The following is a 19,599-nucleotide window of genomic DNA, read 5'->3' as shown; positions in this document are numbered from 1 at the left end:
TCTTCACCCAGAGAGTAGTGGGGGCATGGAATGCACTGCCTGTGGAAGCAGTTGAGTCGGAAACATTAGGTACCTTCAAGTGGCTATTGGATAGGTACATGGATTAGGGTAGAATGATGGGGTGTAGATTAATTTGTTCTTAATCAATGACAAAAGTTCAGCACAACATCGTGGGCCGAAGGGCCTGTTCTGTGCTGTATTTTTCTATGAAATTTGAGGATGCCAGTGAACAGACCCAAGCACTCCTTCTCAATCTGTGCATATCTGGTTCAGTGATGCGTAGGCTACTGGTGCCCAGGATGATGTATCATAGAACATAGAACAGTACAGCACAGAACAGGCCCTTCGGCCCTCGATGTTGTGCCGAGCCATGATCACCCTACTCAAACCCACGTATCCACCCTATACTCGTAACCCAACAACCCCCCACCCCTTAACCTTACTTTTTAGGACACTACGGGCAATTTAGCATGGCCAATCCACCTAACCCGCACATCTTTGGACTGTGGGAGGAAACCGGAGCACCCGGAGGAAACCCACGCACACACGGGGAGGACGTGCAGACTCCGCACAGACAGTGACCCAGCCGGGAATCGAACCTGGGACCCTGGAGCTGTGAAGCATTTATGCTAACCACCATGCTACCGTGCTGCCCATCTCGTTGAAGCAACACCACACCAATGCCACCCTGACTCACATCTGCGGGTATCTTTGTCACCCGGTCCAGGTCGAAGAATGACGAAGGACTGGTGCAGTGGTGAGCTTGGATTTCAGCTCCAGCCACTCTGTCTGGTGTGCCGCCTTCCACTCAAAGGCAGTTGACTTTTTCACCAGGTTGCGTGGGGCCATGGTTTATGTGGCCATGTTTGGAATTAACTTGCCCAGAAAATTGATCATACCCAAGAAGCGCAGCACCGCCTTTTTGTCCTCAGGGACCTTCATCGCCTCGATGGCCTTGATTTTGTCAGTGTCCAGGCGCACACAATGCTGTGAGATCTAGTTGCCAAGGAACTTGAGCGTCGATGTGCCAAAACAACATTTGGACCTGTTTAACTTTAGGCCGTTTGCATGTACACAGCGGAATACCTTCTGGAGACGGGACACGTTCTTTAGTGGACCATATGGTGATGTCGTCCACGTTATCGCGAACCCCTTCAATCCCTTCCATCATCTGCTCCATGATGCGATGGAACATCTCCGATGCCGAGATGATGTCAAATGGCGTGCAATTGAATGTCTTGGGGCAATGATTCGCTTATCTCTTGTTGGAGAGTGTCATTGCCTGACACATATGCTGCATGAATGTTACTTGCCATTTGTCAGCCCAAACCTGGATATTGTCCAGACTTTGCTGCATTTGGAAATGGACTACTTGAGTATCTGAGGAGCGAGGGATGGTGATGAAAATTGTGCAATCATCAGCAAACGGGCCCACTTCTGACCTTGTAATGGAAGCAAGGACTTCCCTTGACAGAGATGCGTTGAGCGATGCACAAAAGGGTGACTCTCCTCCTTGAAATGTGAATTTCGGCACTTTCAACCCAAAATAGCCTGCTAAATCCAAGAGAAAAGCCCCTCACCCTCACCCAACACCACTAGCAGCAACAACCCTCAGGGCCGAAGAGACGGCAAAGGCAGTAAGAGCTGTGAGAGGACCGTGGCAATGGCAAAGACGTGGGGCAATGAGGTCCCGGCCATACCTGAGCGAGAAGGACTGCCTGAGCGTACACTGGACCTCGCCCTGACAAAGAAATGGAGAGAGTTCCTAATGCAGGAACTCCCAAGCTCTCAAGGATTCCATCAAAATGGAAATGATGGCAACAGTGAAGATGACGGTAGAGGAAGCATTGGTTACCCTGTAAGCGGTATTGGAGAAAATGGAAAGGCGGCTGGAGATGCAGGAAGCAATAATCAGGGAGCTGGAGAAGGCCATGACCGACTAAAGCAGGCATTGTCAAACTCGGGGACACGTCTCACGGATGGGTCGCGGACGGGTTGCGGGCAGGTGTCAGGAGGGTCGCGGAGCTGTCCGTCGCGGCGCTTCCGATCGCACAAATCTGCACGCAACAGCCGCAGCAGCCTGCTGTTAATAGCACCGGCTGCAAGCGTGCTTCAAAATGGCCGCGATAATGTAAAACAATTGCGGCCGCACTGCGCATGCGTGCCCGATCATCGGCGCGCATGCACAGTGCGGCCGCTTTTTAAAAAAAATGGTAGCAGCTTTTGTTTTACAAGTTCGGGGGGGGGGTTTTATTCATTTATTTTATTCATTTAATTTTAAGTTTTTCATTTAATTTATTCATTTTATTTTTATTTTGTTTTTACAAGTTTGGGGGAGTTTATTTGATAAAATTTTACAGGAAAAAAATGCAGATCTTTGGACAGATGGAGACTCCATACTTTCCGACACCGGAAGGTTTCACCTTCATCCAACAGGTTCCATTGGGGGAGCGTGTACGAGGGCCAAAGGGACCCAAAACCATTTCCTCCATTTTTGTCAGTTGCAAAAGAGGTAAGAGAAAATGGTGGGTCGCGCAGGTCGGCCGGCCTGGGTCGCGAAGGTCGGCCGAGTTGGGTCCGAAGGTTGGCCATTTGGTAAAAATGGGTCCCTGGAAAACAAGTTTGAAGAACACTGGACTAGAGCGATCAAATCGCTTCACTAGAGACGGAAATGGCAAGCTTGCTGGCAAGAATGAATGGGCGACTATGTGGGAAGTTCGAGGACAAAGAAAATCGGTCACACCACCAAAACATTGTGGGCCTACTGGAGGGAACCGAAGGGTAGGAGCTCTACGGAGTATGTTGCCCAGATGCTAGGCTAACTGGTTGGAAGGGAAAGCCTCCCCAAACCCCCAGAAGTGGGCAGAGCCTACAGCTCTCTCCCACCAAAGTCCAAGGATAGGGAACAGCCACGGGCCTTCATTTCAAACCTGTGGCGGTACCAAGTCTGGGAAAGGATCTTAAACTGGGCGAGCCATCCAAGGTCCTGCAATTGGGAGGGGTAACTTGATCCGGGTCTACCAAGACATTGGTGCAGACCTGGTCTAGCAGGATTTTACAAGGCCTAGACTGCCTTTTATAAAAACAATGTGCGTTTCGGAATGCTAGCAGTTGAGCTAGCTCTAGGAAGTATGCACGACAGGGGACGGTTACGGCACATCTCCCATCAAGGAGAGGGTGCCTGGTGACAGGAGGAGAGAATATCACGGATGGGAGGGGGTAATGGGGTGGGGGGTAAACAGGCATGAGGGGAAGGCTGGGAGGGGATGGGTGGGACACTCACAGGTATGAGGCAGGAGAAGGAAGGGGGAGACAGACCCAAGGGGAATGCCAAGAGACATGGAGCTAAAAGGGCACTAAGTTGACTACGACAGATGGCACGTGGCAGCAAGGAACACAAAGGTAATGCGAACAGCCACTTTGGAGGGCCTCTAAACAAAGGGAAACCCCCGAGTGCAGGGACACACCCACAGGTATACACCTAGATGGAGGCCATTTTGAGTGGCCTCTGGACAAGGGAAACCCCAGAGTGCAGGGGCCCTGCCTCATGGTCAATACAGTGACCATAGCCATTTTGGATGCGCTCCTATCAGAAGGAAACCACAGTGTAGCGGCGCATCCACAATGTGAGTATGGGGCAGCACGGTAGCATGGTGGCTAGCATAAATGCTTCACAGCTCCAGGGTCCCAGGTTCGATTCCCGGCTGGGTCACTGTCTGTGCGGAGTCTGCACGTCCTCCCCGTGTGTGCGTGGGTTTCCTCCGGGTGCTCCGGTTTCCTCCCACAGTCCAAAGATGTGCGGGTTAGGTGGATTGGCCATGCTAAATTGCCCGTAGTATCCTAAAAAGTAAGGTTAAGGGGGGGGTTGTTGGGTTACGGGTATAGGGTGGATACGTGGGTTTGAGTAGGGTGATCATTGCTCGGCACAACATCGAGGGCCGAAGGGCCTGTTCTGTGCTGTACTGTTCTATGTTCTATGGTTGACCCCGCAGGAGGGGGAGGACAGGACACCCCACCCCCACCCCCTCAATCAGAATAGTCACCTGGAATGTCAGAGGACTTAATGGCCCAGTGAAAAGATCCAGAGTCTTTGCTCATCTGAAAAGTACGAAAGCCGACACAGTCTTCTTCCAGGATACCCACCTGAGGGAAAAGTACCGACTGTGGCTCAGAAAGAGTTGGGTGGGCAGACTTACCAATCGTGCTATAGGACGAGGGCTAGGGAGGTGGCCATACTGCTCAGTAAAAGGACATTATTTACAGTGACACGGACGGTTACGGACCAAGGGGAACGGTACATCATGGTTAGTGGTGTCCTGGAAGGGGCAGCAGTGGTCCTTGTAAATGTTTACACTCCCAACTGGGGATGATGCGGAATTCGTGAAAAAGAACACAGGGGCAGATCCTGACATTGACACACGCCGACTCATCATCGTGGAGGGTCATTAACTGTTTACAGGACCAACGGACAGAGAGATCAAACCAGTGGAACCAAACGGAGTTTAAGGGAGCAGGATATTGCTGAGCAATAGAATTGTTGATGTTCCCTTCCATCACTTTACTGATGATTGAGAGTAGACTGATGGGGTGGTAAATGGCTGAGTTGGATTGTCTTGCTTTTTGTGTACAGGACATACTGGGCAATTTTCCACATTGCCAGGTACAGGGCAGTTAATGGGCAGTGTGATGTTGGGGACTGCAGTGGAGGGAAAGATGGATTATCCACCCGGAGCTTCTGGTTGAAGAAGCTTACAAATGCTTCGGCCTTGTCTTTTACACTGAAGGGCTCCTTATCATTGTGGATGGAGTTATTTGTGGAGCCTTCTTCTCCAGTCAATTGTTTAAATGTCCACCACCATTCACGACTAGATGTGGCAGCACTGCAGAGCTTAGACCTGATCCATCGGTTGTGGAATTGCTTAGCTCTGTCTGTCAGTTGCTGCTTCTGCTGTTTGGCACACAAGTAGTCCTGTGTTGTAGCTTCACCAGGTTTACACCTCATTTTCCGGTGTGCCTGATGTTGCTCTTGGCATGCCCATCTGCACTCTTCATTGAACAGGGATTAATCCACTAGCTTGGTGGTAATGGTAGAGTGGGGGCTATGCCTAGCCATGATGTTACAAATTGTGGTTGAGTACAATTCTGCTGCTGCTGATGGCCAACAGCACCTCATGGTTGCCCAGTATTGAGTTGCTTGATCTTTTCTAAATATATCCTATTTAGCACGGTGGTAGTGCCACACAACACAATGGAGGGTATCCTGAATGTGAAGACGAGACTGTGTTTTCACAAGGACTGTGTGGTGGTCATTTCTACTGCTACTGTCATAGACCGATGTATCTGCGGAAAAGAGGTTGATAAGGATGAGATCAAGTATATTTTCCCTCACCGTCTACTGCAAACCCATTCTGTCAAACCCAATCAGCTCAACCTGTAGTGGTGCTACCGAACCACTCTTGTTGATATACACTCAAGTTCCCATCCAGAGTACAACCTGTGCCCTTGCGTCCGACAGTGCTTCCTCCAAGTTGTCTTCAATATGGAGTACAGATTCATCAGCAAAGGGGATGGGCATATAAGGTAATCAGCCCAATGTTTCCTTACCCATGTTTCACCTGATGCCATGAAATCTCATGGGCTCCAAAGTTGATGTTGGCAACTCCCTTCTGACTGTATACCATGTGCCACTCCATCTCTGTTGGGTCTGTTGTGTTGGGTGCAACAGGGCATAGCCTTGGACGGTGAATGTGGTGCCTGGAACATTATCTGTAAGGCAAAAATCCACGAGTATGATTATGTTGCTTCCGGTGCCAGTCAATTCCAGATTCCAGGTGGTCTGCCTGGTTTCATTCCATTTAGGCTTTTTAGAGGTTTGATAAAACTGAGCGGATTGCTCGGCTATTTCAAAAGGCATTTAAGAGTCAACTTAGAGTCCAAGCCAGACCGGCCAGCAGATTTTCTCCCCTAAAGTGACCCAGTTGGGTTTCCATGACAATGGTTTCATAGTCATCATTAGACTTTTAATTCCAGATATTTATTGATCAAATTTCACCATCTGCTATGATGGTATAGGAACCTGGGTCCCTTGGATTACTATTCGAGTTACAATACCACTATGCTACTATTTATGCCACTATTTAATAACACCATTTAAATTTTAACGTCAAATGAGGAAAACAATTCAATCTGTCACAGGAGGTAAGTTTAAAGGACTATGCTTTAAGTGTTAATCTAGAATCTTGAATCAGAAAGACAATTACATTTTTATTTTGGCATGCTCTAATTAATATCTTTCCATTCTTTTTCATTGTTTGCCTGCTCATCTCAACCAAGTGTGTTGTTTTATGTCACCTTTATCTGTCTGTTTATGAATGGTATCTTGTAATCTCATGAATTTAACAATCAAAACCGCTTTTAGCCCAACTTCACAAGCTTCATCCCCTTGAAATTCCGTCATACTCCGAAATGTTGAAATGCTGATTCTGACCAAATTCTACTCTTTAGGGCTATCCTCAAATGCATGCTCTTTGTGATTTTTCCCATTTTACCAACAGTGCCATTGCTTTGTTCCAGCAGCCCCATTTACGTGGCAGCTCTTTACAGACATAGAAACATAGCAAATAGGAGCAAGCAGCTCCTATTTCATGCCCGCTCCACCATTCATTATGATCATGGCTGATTATCCAACTCAATAACCTGATCCTGCTGTCCCCCCATTTTATTTGATCCCCTTCGCCCCAAGTATTATATTTAACTTCTTCTTGAAAACATACAATATTTTGGCCTCGACTACTTTCTGCGGTAGCCAATTCCACATGCTGACCACTCTCTGGGTGAAGCAATTTCTCATCTCTGAATTAAACAGTTTACCCAATATCCTGAGATTGTGACCCCTGGCTCTGGACACTGCCCCCCCCCCCCCCCCCCCCCATCGGAACATCCTTCTTGGACCTGCCCTCTCTAGTCATGTTAGAATTTTATAGGTTTCTATGAGATCCCCCCTCACTCTTCTGAACTGCCATGGATACAATCCTAACCAACTCAATCTCTCCTCATATGTCAGTTTTACCATCCCTGGAATCAGACTGATAAACCTTCTCTTCACTCCTACAGCAAGAACACTTTCCTCAAATAAGGAAACCTAAACTCCACACAGTATTCCAGGAGTGGCCTCACTTGGGCCCTGTACAATTGCAGCAAGCCATCCTGCTCCAGTATCGAATCCTCTCGCTATGAAGGCCAACTTTCCATTTGCCTTCTTTACTGCCTGCTGTACCTGCATGCTACAGCAACTAGTATACAAGGACACCCAGGTCTTGTTGCATACTCCACTCCTAATTTATGGCCATTTAGATAATTTTTGTTTTTGCTATTCTCACATTTATCCAGATTATGCTGCATCTGCCATTCATTTGCCCACTCAGCTTGTCCAAATCACAATGAAGGATCTCTGCATCCTCCTCACAGCTCACCCTCCCACCTAGCTTTGAGTCATCTGAAAATGTGGAGACATGACATTTAGTACCTTCATCTAAATCATTGCTGTCTTAGAATCATCTCTTCTAAATTTGTGCTCGTGGCTGTTTCTATTATTATTAATTGTAAATCAGCAGCACTAGTTTTCACAAAGAAATTTGGCCACTTCAGTGTTACGGTGCTGGAGGAGCATGTCAGAACCGGTGATGGGAATGTTTTGTTGTTTTTGTTGAGACCTGCTGTCATCTGGAATCAAGAGATAACACACGAGATTGTGTTGGAGGAGCTCCCCCATCCCCATTATTTCCATCATGAAATAGATACATATTTTACTACATATGCAAGTGTAATTAGTAAGAACAAAGAACAATGAAAATTACAGCACAGGAACAGGCCCTTCGGCCCTTCCAGCCTGCGCCGATCCAGACCTTTTATCTAAACCTGTTGCCTATTTTCCAAGGATCTACTCCCCTCTGTTCCCCGCTGTTCATATATCTGTCCATATGCATCTTAAATGATGCTATCGTGCCCGCCTCTACCACCTCCGCTGGCAAAGCGTTCCAGGCACCCACCACCCTCTGCGTAAAAAACTTTCCACACACATCTCCCTTAAACTTTCCCCCTCTCACCTTGAAATCGTGACCCCTTGTAATTGACACCCCCACTCTTGGAAAAAGCTTGTTGTTATCCACCCTGTCCATACCTCTCATTATTTTGTAGTAGTTTATTTTTGAAAAGTTATGTCTTTTTTCTATGGTATTGTGTCATTTTTCTGCATGATGCTGTCTCTACCGTATATGTACTGGGTTTATATAAGCTGAAATTATTCTCTTTTTAACTTGCGCTAATACCAGGTTCCGAGTCACTGTGACAAGATTGTGATGAATGGAGGTTTGCAGTTGCTTCAGAAAATATACCAGCTGCGTCATGATTCTCAGAAAATTCAAAGAAATATAATTCGGACAATTGGAAATTTGGCTTTACATGAACATCTTCACTCAGCCATAGCTCAATCAGGTGCAGTAAAAGCATTAAATGTCAGATTTCCTGATATAATGAAAAGAATGTAGACTAATCTAGCACTTTATATAGTTAATGTAATCGTGAGAAAGATTTATCCTTTCTTTTATTACAGCTATTCATATTCAATTTCTGCTTACTATTATCAGCATATTCAAACTCTTGTTTATCCGCTAATTTCAAAATATTGTGAAGCCTCAACGTTGTTGAATGTGTTATTGCTGAGGAAGCGTTTGTGGAATCTGTCATCTAAAGTACAGGATTATTTAATTATAGGATGGATTGGTATACTAGCTGAAGCAATGAAATCGCCACACGTTATTCAGGCTTCACATGCAGCAAGAGCCTTGGCTAATCTTGATAGGGACACTGTGAAGGAGAAGTATGAGGACGGAGTATATATCCTTCATCCTCAGTACCGAACCAGGTAAATGGATGTTGAAATATTCTTCCAATGGTATGTTGACCTTCGTTGCGAGAGGTTTCGAGTACAGGAGCAGGGATGTGTTGTTGCAATTATACAGGGTCTTGGTGAGGCCACACCTGGAATATTGTGTGCAGTTTTGGTCTCCTTCTCTGAGGAAGGATGTTCTTGCTCTCGAGGGAGAGCAGCGTAGGTTTACCAGACTGATTCCAGGGATGGTGGGACTGTCATAAGAGGAGAGATTGACTAGGTTGGGATAATTCTTGCTGGAGTTCAGAAGAATGAGGGGGAATCTCATAGAGACTTATAAAATTCTAACAGGATTAGACAGGGTAGATACAGTGAGAATGTTCCCGTTGGTGGGTGTGCCCAGAACCAGGGATCACAGTTTGAGAATTCAGGGTAAACCATTTTGGACAGAGGTGTGGAGACATTTCTTCACCCAAAGAGTGGTGAGTCTGTGGAATTCATGACCACAGGAAGTAGTTGATGCTAAAACACTGAATATATTCAAGAGGCAGCTAGATATAGCACTCGGGGCAAATGGGATCAAAGGTTATGGGGAGAAAGCAGGATTAGGCTATTGAGTTGGATGATCAGCCATGATTGTGATGAATGGCGGAGCAGGCTCGAAGGGCCAAAAGGCCTCCTCCTCCTATCTTCTATGTATCTATGTATGAAATAATAAACATGTACACAATGGGAAAGCAATGAAGAAGCTGACCTCGCAAGAACATGATGCTTGTCATTACAGCTTCAGTTGTGTAACTCATTGCTTTGCAAATTAATCTATTTGGTCCAGTATTCTGACACACGCCCTTCACGTGCAGATTACCACTTGGTGCACAGGATCAGGAAATCTTTAGCATTTTTGGTATAATAGAGCACTTCTACGGAAACCCCCCGTACTGCTGATGTTCAATTTTCCTCAAAGAAGTCGATGAACGGCTGCCACCTCCGGGCCAACCCCTGGGTTGTACCTCTCAAAACGAACTTAATTTTTTCCAGCCTGGGAAACCCTGCCATGTCACTAACCCACACTCCTAACTTTGGAGGCTCCGAGTCCCTCCATTCCAGCAAAATCTGTCTCCGGGTCACCAGGGTGGAGAAGGCCAGGACACCATCCCACTCCATCAATTCCTTGTATATCTCCGAGACCCTCCCTTCGGCAACTCCCGTTTTTTACATCGTCTTATCCTGTAGTCCCCTCAGGGGGAGGCGAGGAAAGCTTGGAACCTGCCTCCGAACAAAGTCCCGTACCTGCAGGTACCGAAATCCGTTCCCACCCGGCAACTCAAACTCCTCCTCTAATGCCTCCAGACTCGGGAAACCCTCAGCATGGTAGCATTGCGGATAGCACAATCGCTTCACAGCTCCAGGGTCCCAGGTTTGATTCCGGCTTGGGTCACTGTCTGTGCGGAGTCTGCACATCCTCCCCGTGTGTGCGTGGGTTTCCTCCGGGTGCTCCGGTTTCCTCCCACAGTCCAAAGATGTGCGGGTTAGGTGGATTGGCCATGACAAATTGCCCTTAGTGTCCAAAATTGCCCTTAGTATTGGGTGGGGTTACTGGGTTATGGGGATGGGGTGGAGGTGCTAACGTTGGGTAGGGTGCTCTTTCCAAGAGCCGGTGCAGACTCGATGGGCCGAATGGCCTCCTTCTGCACTGTAAATTCTATCTATTTAAATCAATGAAGAGATCCCCAAATCTCTCAAACCCTGCCCGCTGCCTCCTCCTAAAGCCCCCATCCAGAACCCCCGGAGCAAAACGGTGATTATCACAAATCGGTGACCATATTCCAGTCCCATGTGCTGTCTCCATTGCCCCCAAGTCTTGGGGCTGACAGCACCACCGGAGTACTGAGCCAGCGAGAACGGCAGGGTTAATAAAGCATCCAAGCTCGTGCCCTCACAAGATGCCACCTGTAATCGCTCCAAAACCGACCCCTCTCCCACTTCCTGACCATTGATATGTTGGCCGCCCAGTAATAGTTATTAAAACTCGGGAGGACCAAGCCCCCCTCCCCGTGACCCCGTTCCAGGAGTACCTTCTTCACTCTCGGGGTTTTACCAGCCCACACAAAACCCGAGATCGCCGCATTAATTTTCCTAAAAAAGGCCTTCGGGACAAAAATCGGGAGACATTGAAAAAAGAACAGCAGCCTCGGGAGGACCGTCATCTTCACCGTCTACATCCTCTCCACCAGTATCAGCGGGAGCATGTCCCACCTGCGGAATTCCCTTTTCATCTGATCGACCGCTCTACCCAAATTTATCTTGTGAGGCTGCCCCAATCCTTAGCCACCTGAATCCCTAGATACCTGAAACCCCTCCCCACCACTTTAAAAGTAACTCCCTCAATCTCCTTTCCTGCCCCCGGGCCTGAATCACAAACAGCTCGCTCTTTCCCATATTTAGCTTGTAGCCTGAAAACCGCCCAAATTCTTCCAGTGCCTCCATAATTCCAGCCATTCCCCCCCCCAACAAAACGGGTCTGCGATTATAAAGGAGTAAATCGTTCACGTAGAGCGAGACCCTTTGCTCCACCCCCCTCTCACTATCCCCCGCCAGATCTTCGATGACCTAAGGGCCATTGCCAGGGGCTCTATGGCCAGGGCAAACAGCAGTGGGGAGAGCGGACATCCTTGTCTTGTCCCTCTACAAAGACTAAAATATTCTCACCGGACCTGGTTGGTTCTTACATTCGCCACTGGTATAGCAACCGGAACCAATCCACAAATCCCTGCCCGAACCCAAACCTGCCTCGAATATCCCATAGGTACTTCCACTCCATCCGGTCAAAGGCCTTTTCTGCATCCATGGCTACTACCACCTCAACCTCGCGTCCCTCCGCTGGCATCATTATAAAATTCAGGAGCCGTCTAATGTTGGACGTCAAGTGCCTGCCCATCACAAATCCCGTTTCATCCTCCCCGATTACCTCCGGGACACTGTCCTCTACACGTGTGGCCAAGACCTTTTCCAGTAATTTAGCGTCTACGTTCAAAAGGGAGATTGGCCTGTATGATCTACAGCTCTCTGGGTCCTTATCCCGCTTCAAAATGAGAGAGATCGATGCTTGTGATAACGTTGATGGGAGCACTCCCAACTCCTTTGACTCATTAAAAGCCTTAACCAGGAGCGGCCCCAGTCACCCAGAAAACTTTTTGTAGAACTCCACCGGTTATCCATCAGGTCCCGCAGCCTTACCCGATTGCATCCCCACCCCCAATCCGTCTATCACATCCCGAGCCCAATTGGACCCCCAGGCATTCCACCAGCTCCTCATCTGCCTTCGGGAACTTCAGCCCTCCCAGAAATCGCTTCATGCCCTCCTCCCCGGCTGGCGGTTCCAATTTATAAAGTCGACTATAGAATTCATGAAACACATAATTTACCGCCACCGGGTCCACCACCACTTATCTCTCATATCCTTTACCTTCCCAATTTCCCTCGCTGCCTCCTGTTTCCTCAGCTGGTGTGCTAACACCCTACTAGCTTTCTCCCATATTCGTACACCTGTTACCCTCCTCAGCTGCCCCTCTGCCTTACCTGTGGACAGCAGCCCAAATTCCATTTGAAGTCTCTGACACTCCTTCAGGAGCTCCTCATCCAGAGACTGCATATCTCCTGTCCACCTGGAAAATGTCCCCAACCAGCCTGTCCAACTCCGCCCGTTGAGCCTTCTCCCTGTGGGCCTGAATCAAGATGAATTCCCCTTGATAACCACCTTCAACACTTCCCAAACCAGCCTTGTCGCAGTCTCGCCCGTGTCGTTGCTCTTTATGTACCCTCGGGTGGCCTCCCTCTCCCGCTCACAGATCTCATCCTCCCTAGCAGCCCTACATCTAACCTCCACTGTGGACGCTGGGTCTTTCCTGTGCTCACCCGTAGGTCTATCGAGTGTGGGGCGTGATCCGACACCACGATTGCTGAATATTCAGTGCCCGCCACCCCAGCTAACAACGTTTTGTCCAGTACGAAAAAGTCTATCCTGGAATACACCTTGTGCACATGGGAGTAAACGGAATACTCCTTGCTCCTTGGCCTCCCGAATCTCCATGGATCAACCCCTCCCATGCGCTCCATGAACCCCCGCAGCTCTTTCGCTGTTGCTGACACCTTTCCTGACCTGGAACTCAACTGGTCTAGTCTCGGATCTAGAACTGTGTTTAAAAACTCCCTCCATAATCAGCCGGTGCGAGTCCAGGTCCGGAATCTTCCCCAGCACCCTCCTGACAAACGCAGCATCATCCCAGTTTGGGGCGTATATATTCACCAACACCACAGCCATTCCCTCCAACTTCCCACTAACCATAATAAATCTACTCCCCGGGTCAGCCTCTATCTTTCCCACCTTGAATGCCACCTTTTTGTTAACCAGAATTGTCACCCCCCCCCCCTTGTTTTAAAGTCAAGTCCCAAATAAAACACCTGCCCGACCCATCTCTTCTTCAATCTAACTTAATCTCCCAGCTTCAAATGCATCTCTTGTAACACGGCCACGTGTGGCCTCAAGTGTGCGAACACATGGGCCCTTTTGACCGGCCCATTCAGCCCACGTACGTTCCACATGACCAACCTGGGGCTGGGGGCACTCTACCCCCCCCCCCCCCCCCCCCCCCGTCAATCAGCCGTGACCTTTCCTAGGCCAGCCCTTGGCCCATGCCCCGCACCTCACCTGGCCCGCCGCCCGGCAGCTACCGTCATCCACTCTCTTCCTCCAACACCTTGAAATTCCCCTCCTCGTCAGCAGTCTCTCCCCCCGCCCCCCCCTTTCAGCTCATCCCCCACTTTGCTTCTGTGGACTAGCCTTTCCAGCTAGCCTGGCAGCTCCTGCCCCTGGCAACTCGCACCCTACCACCTGCTCTTAGTATAAGTTCCCAGAACAACGGCAAAGAGCAAAAAGACAAACAAGCAGTCCCTCCCAAGATCCAAGCACTAAAGGCTCACCCCTCCTCCCTCAACAAAATCTTATCTAGTCAAACACCTTCAAACAAAACCAAATGAAAAAGATCGGAAAAAATAAAAATAATTATATATGCAGAATCTCAAACATCTTTTCGAACATCGGAAATGAAATTAAAAGTTAAAAGTCCGAGGTTTTTACAAAGCAAAACATCACTCCACGCTCAGTTCTCCACAGTCAAGGTTCAAGGTCCTTATTTTCCTATCAAATTATTGTCCTTCATAAAGTCCGCCATGTCCTCTGGCAAGCCAAAGTTAGCTCCTGACCCTCATAGGTCACCCATAGACGGGCCGGGTAAAGCAATCCAAACTTTATTTTCTTCTCGTACAGGGCCACCTTGACTTTATTAAAACTCGCCCTCCTCTTTGCGAGTTCTGTTCCCAAGTCCTGAAATAACCAGATCTCAGCATCTTCCCACATGCACCGTTTTGTCTGCCAGGCCCACCTCATAATGTGTTCCTTATCTAGGAACCAATGCAGTCGTACCACCATCGCCCTCGGGGGCTCATGCCCTGGGGCTCATGCATACGCGTCCTGTGGGTCCGTTCCATCTCCAGCGGCTTGGGAAACGAACCCTCCCCATCAGCTTCTCCAACATCTTCCCCACATACACACCAGCATCCGCTCCTTTCTTCCCCTCTGGCAGAATCAACGATCCGGATATTCTGCCTCCGAGAACATTTCTCCAGGTCCTCCACTTTCTCTAGCAGTCGTTTCTGTTGGTCCGGTGACATCCCGATCTCCGCTGCCATCGCGGTGGACTGCTCCTCTCATTCCGCCGCCAGCTCCTCCGGCTTCTGGATCGCCTGTCCCTGGGTCGTCAATCTCTCCTCCACACGGTCGACCGCCGCCCTGATTGAGTCCACCGCCTGGGCCAGGTCCTCTGCACACTCCCTGCGATGTTGAGTGAACTTCTTGGTCAAGAAGCTCATCACTGGTCCATCGACCATTGAGCTGGTGAAGTCAGACCCTGCGTCCCTGCCATTACCTCCCTCTAACTCTGGTCCTCACTTACAACCAGCTTTTGATTTCTCCTTTTTCAATTTTTTCCTGGGCACAGCTGCATAAACTAGGGGTCACCTCCTTCTCTTCTCGCTTATACGCCTTTATTTTGAAAAATTCCTGTAGAAATCCAGCTTAAAAGCCACAAAAAGACCACCAAGAGCGGGAGCTGTCAAATGTGCGACTTTTCACTCCATAGTCGTGACCGGAAGTCCCGATTATAGCATCTTTAGTATAGTAAAATATCTCGAGGATTTTCACACTAGCACTATCAGAAAAAACTTGACGCCCAAGCCATACAGAAACATGGGGACTGGTGGCCAAAAGTTTGGTGAAGAGGGGTAAATTTTATGGAGCATTTTGAAGGATGAGAGGCAAGGAACCTTAGGGAGGGAATTCCAGAGCCTAGTGCCAAGGCAGCTCTAGATATAACTGTCTGTGGTGTTATTGGGAAAATGGGCAGAAATGAGAGTGGAGGATCACAGAAATCCTAGAAGATTAAACAGTTGGTTGAGGTTAAGGAGATAGGGAAGGGAGATAGGAGAAGTTGTTGAGAGATAGAACGAGTTCGGCCAGGCGGAGGAGAGTGGTGGTGGATGGCAATTGTCCGGGTCTCTTTTCGAGAAAGAAGCGAAGAGCTCTCAGGCCATCCTGGTGTGGGATGGAGGTGCAGATGGATTGCACAGCCATGGTGAATAGAATGCGGTTAGGACCCGCGAACTGGAAGCTGTCAGTATGACGCAGTGCATCAGAGGAATCCAGATGTAGGTGGGGAGGGAATGGACCAGAGGAGTAAGGATGGAGTCAAGAGAAGAGGAAATAAGTTTGGTGGGGCAGGAGCATGCTGACACAATGGGCCTGCCGGGACAGTCCTTTTTGTGGATTTTGGGAAGAAGGTAAAAGCGGGCTGTCCGGGAGTCTATGAGGTTGGAAGCCATAGGGAGAAGGCATCCGGAAGGAATGAGGTCGCAAACGGTGTTGAGATAATTGTTTGATGTTCAGTGGTCTGGTCATGGTCCGGGAGAGGTAAGAGGAAGTATCTGAGAGTTGGTGCTCAGCCTCTGCGAGGTAGAGGTCAGTGCTCCAGACATTTAGTTCATCCTCTGATGTTAGTTTCTCTGCTGTTTGACCTTTCACATCTTTTGTTCTCTCTGGGGACTGCCATTTGCACTCTTTCCCCTTCTTGGTTTCTGTGGCCAGTAGTGCCCAGTTTCCCTCGGTTTCTGTGCCTATAACTCATTCTCACTCTACAGTATAAATATTTCCCATTTTCTCTGCCTGTTAGCTTTGACAAAGAGTCATCGGACTCTAAACGTTCGCCCTTTTCTCTCCCTACAGATGTTGCCAGACCTGCTGAGATGTTCCAGCATTTTCTCTTTTGTTTCAGATTCCAGCATCTGCAATAATTTGCTTTTATCCAGTTCATATTCACCTGCTGCAAATCAGCTAGTAATGTTCCTTAGGAAAACCTAAAGAATTACTCTAGTAGCTACATTGATCCAAAATTATTTAAGAGGCTGGGAGTGTGAATAATTGAGATCACTTAGCAGCTTGTATATGATATACTTTTATTCTTCATTCTTGTGCAATTTTTGTTATTTTGGGTACTATTCAGGTTATCCATCTGATCCATTTATTTTCATACTGCAGTGCTGAATGTGTGGATCTCATAATATGTCAACAGGATAGAGGTGCTCTCCCATCCAAAGTAAACAAATGGCATCTTCTGTGATATCGATCTCCCTGCAGCACTCAGCAGGTTTAACCACATTATTTCCCAGTTCTATGGGAACTTCAAGCCCTTGCTTGATCCCAGCATTACTTATCGAGACTGAGGGGTTTACTTTCCCTTCACTTGTGCTGTCACCTTTAGAGTATCCAAATGATCTTGGTGTCCTTTGATTTTTTGTTAATTTGTTACCCCTAGGTAATGTCATTGCTGTCTCAACATAAGAAACAGGAGCAGGAGTCGGCCATTCAACCCCTTGAATCAGTTCTGCCGCACAATAAGATTATAGCTGATCTGATTGTGGCCTTAACTCCTTTTTCTGCCTGTACCCCCATAACTCTTGACTCCCTTGCCAATCACAAATTGATCTAACTCAGCCTTGAAGACATAAAATGATCCAACCTCCACTGCTCACTGGGGAAAATAATTCCACAGACAAATAACCATATTAGAGAAGAAAGGGAAAATGCTGGAAAATCTCAGCAAGTCTGGCAGCATCTGTAGGGAGAGAAAAGAGCTAACGTTTTGAGACCGATGACTCTTTGTCAAAGCTGTGAATGCACCACCAAATTTTCCCTTTCGTTTCAGATTCCAGCATCCGCAGTAATTTGCTTTTATTATATATACGAGAGAAGAAATTCCTCCTAATCTCCGTTTTAAATTGGAGACCCCTTATTTATGAAAGATACAAAATCCTTGCAGGAATGCCAGGGTAGATGTAGATGAGATGATGAGATGTTTCCCCTGGCTAGTGAATCTAAAATCAGGGGACATAATCTCAGAATAAGGGGTAGGCCATTTAAGAGTGAAGTGAGGGGGAATTTTTTCACTCAATGTGGTGAATCTTTGGAATTCTAAAATTGAGCATGTTCAAAACAGGAATTGATAGCTTTCTGGAGACGAGTGAAATTGGGGGTATGGAGCTAGCGTAGGAAAGTAGAGATGATCAGCCATAATCTAATTGAATGGCAGAGCAGACTTTATGGACTCATAGCCTACTCCTGTGTTCCCATGTTTAGTTAATTAAAGTAATCGCAAGTTATGAGCTGCCAGCTTTCAGACAAAAGAAGAACACTTAACAGCTACTTTCCTCTCTGCACCAAATTCCCAACATGACAACTTAACACTCTGTCCTCTGATCTTTCTGTGCTTCCTCGCTCTGTAGGGGAGATTGGAAGGCTGTGGAAATCTCTTCCACAACCCCCATTCCCACTTCCTCAAACAGCCTTGAATGCAAGCCATTTGGACCTGGTGACTCATCCAATTTAAGTGCAGTCATCCATTCCAGTATCTCCCACCCATCAATTTTCAGTCCATGTACTAGTTCCACCATCTATCTTCTAGACTTGTCCCTCGTAATAACTCACAAAATACTCATTAGTTATTCTAGAGCAGCATGGTAGCATTGTGGATAGCACAATTGCTTCACAGCTCCAGGGTCCCAGGTTCGATTCCGGCTTGGGTCACTTTCTGTGCGGAATCTGCACATCCTCCCCGTGTGTGCGTGGGTTTCCTCCGGGTGCTCCGGTTTACTCCCACAGTCCAAAGATGTGTAGGTTAGGTGGATTGGCCATGCTAAATTGCCCTTGGTGTCCAAAATTGCCCTTAGTGTTGGGTGGGGTTACTGAGTTATGTGGATAAAGTGGAGGTGTTGACCTTGTGTAGGGTGCTCTTTCCAAGAGCCGGTGCAGACTCGATGGGCCGAATGGCCTCCTTCTGCACTGTAAATTATATGATAGACTTGCATTCTGAGGCAAATATAAAATAAAAATGAGATTTTACTCTTTTTCTCTGCTTCGAATTTTGATACGGTTCATTCCCACCTTATTTATTTTCCTGAGCTTCAAATGTACTTTCCTGTGATACAGTTTCAGAGTCTGCTTTGTAATTGTAACTTGTCCTATTCTGATAACCTCACCGTAACAACTTGGGATTATTTTGTTCAATCAGTCTCAGTTTATTTCGTAACCACCAAACGTTCTGCAACCCTTCTGCATGTTACAGAAGAGTACAGACCCTGATCTATTTTTTTGTGTGTTCAGTCAGCCAATCAAAGCGGATGTTCTTTTTATCCATGGTCTGCTGGGAGCAGCTTTTAAAACATGGCGGCAGAAGGACCACAGTAATATGGAGGATAAAGATACCAATTATACAGAATGCTGGCCAAAGGTACTAGTGAAATCTGTCTGAACTGTTTGGATTTTATGCCCTTTTCTCATGATCAGTTTTGAAATTATACTTAACCCAACTGTAAATGTAGAAGCTTGTTGTGATTATCACAGTACAGTACAGAGGAATCATTCAGTCTATCGCTTCTATACTGGCTCTTTAATAATCCTACTCCCCTATCTTCCCTCAAAGCCCTGCAATTCTTTTCCCCGTCAACTATTTATCCAATATCCTTTTGAAAGTTACTGTTGAATCTGCTTCCTCCAGCATTTCAGGCAATTGTATATGTTATATTTTCAAGATCAGCATTATATTCACTTATTATTTATTCTACATGAAATGTTCCAGGGACCTAAGTTGCTGGCATTGTATAGTTGACGTATAAAAGAAAATCTGTGCAACCATTACAGATGAAAAATAAAACAAAGTGAAATGTTCCTTCCAAAGATCAACTCAAACAAGCATGAGAGTTTTGAGTACATTATTTAATGGGTGAAGGATCTCTTTAATATTGAGTCCCATTTACCCATGGAATGAACAGTGTTCAGTAGTTCTATTACTGCATAAAGCAAACTATGCTGTTATCTGGGTGAAAATAATTTCACTTTGGATTGATGGCAATGAATTAGAATAAATAAATATTAAAAGGCTTGTGTCTTAAGGGCATTCTTGCATTGTAAAATGGTTTACCAGCATGTTTTGACATCCTCATATTTGCACAGTTGCGCTATTTTTGAACATGAAGGAACAGGAAGCCTAAATGGAATTGTTATTTGTCCTCTACCAGAATTCGTGAACTCAAATTCCAGGACC

The 19,599-nt window shown here is 47.1% G+C and overlaps 1 protein-coding gene across 5 annotated transcripts in view; it reads left to right on the top strand.

Moving 5' to 3' along the window:
• The window catches only part of serac1 (serine active site containing 1), a 192,665-nt gene that overhangs the window by 87,968 nt on the left and 85,098 nt on the right, over nt 1–19,599 (top strand). For all 5 annotated transcript variants that reach the window (XR_005461303.1, XR_005461304.1, XR_005461305.1 and 2 more), the window contains 3 exons: nt 8,331–8,493; nt 8,773–8,923; nt 18,660–18,786. Coding sequence is in view for 2 of the 5 variants with exons in the window: in XM_038802404.1 (XP_038658332.1) it covers nt 8,331–8,493; nt 8,773–8,923; nt 18,660–18,786 (441 nt within the window). In the remaining 3 variants the exon portion in view is untranslated. The remainder of the gene's footprint in view (nt 1–8,330; nt 8,494–8,772; nt 8,924–18,659; nt 18,787–19,599) is intronic.

Source organism: Scyliorhinus canicula, chromosome 1 (assembly GCF_902713615.1).
Source record: "Scyliorhinus canicula chromosome 1, sScyCan1.1, whole genome shotgun sequence".
Taxonomy (NCBI): domain Eukaryota; kingdom Metazoa; phylum Chordata; class Chondrichthyes; order Carcharhiniformes; family Scyliorhinidae; genus Scyliorhinus; species Scyliorhinus canicula.
This window is presented reverse-complemented; position numbering and strand designations above follow the sequence as displayed.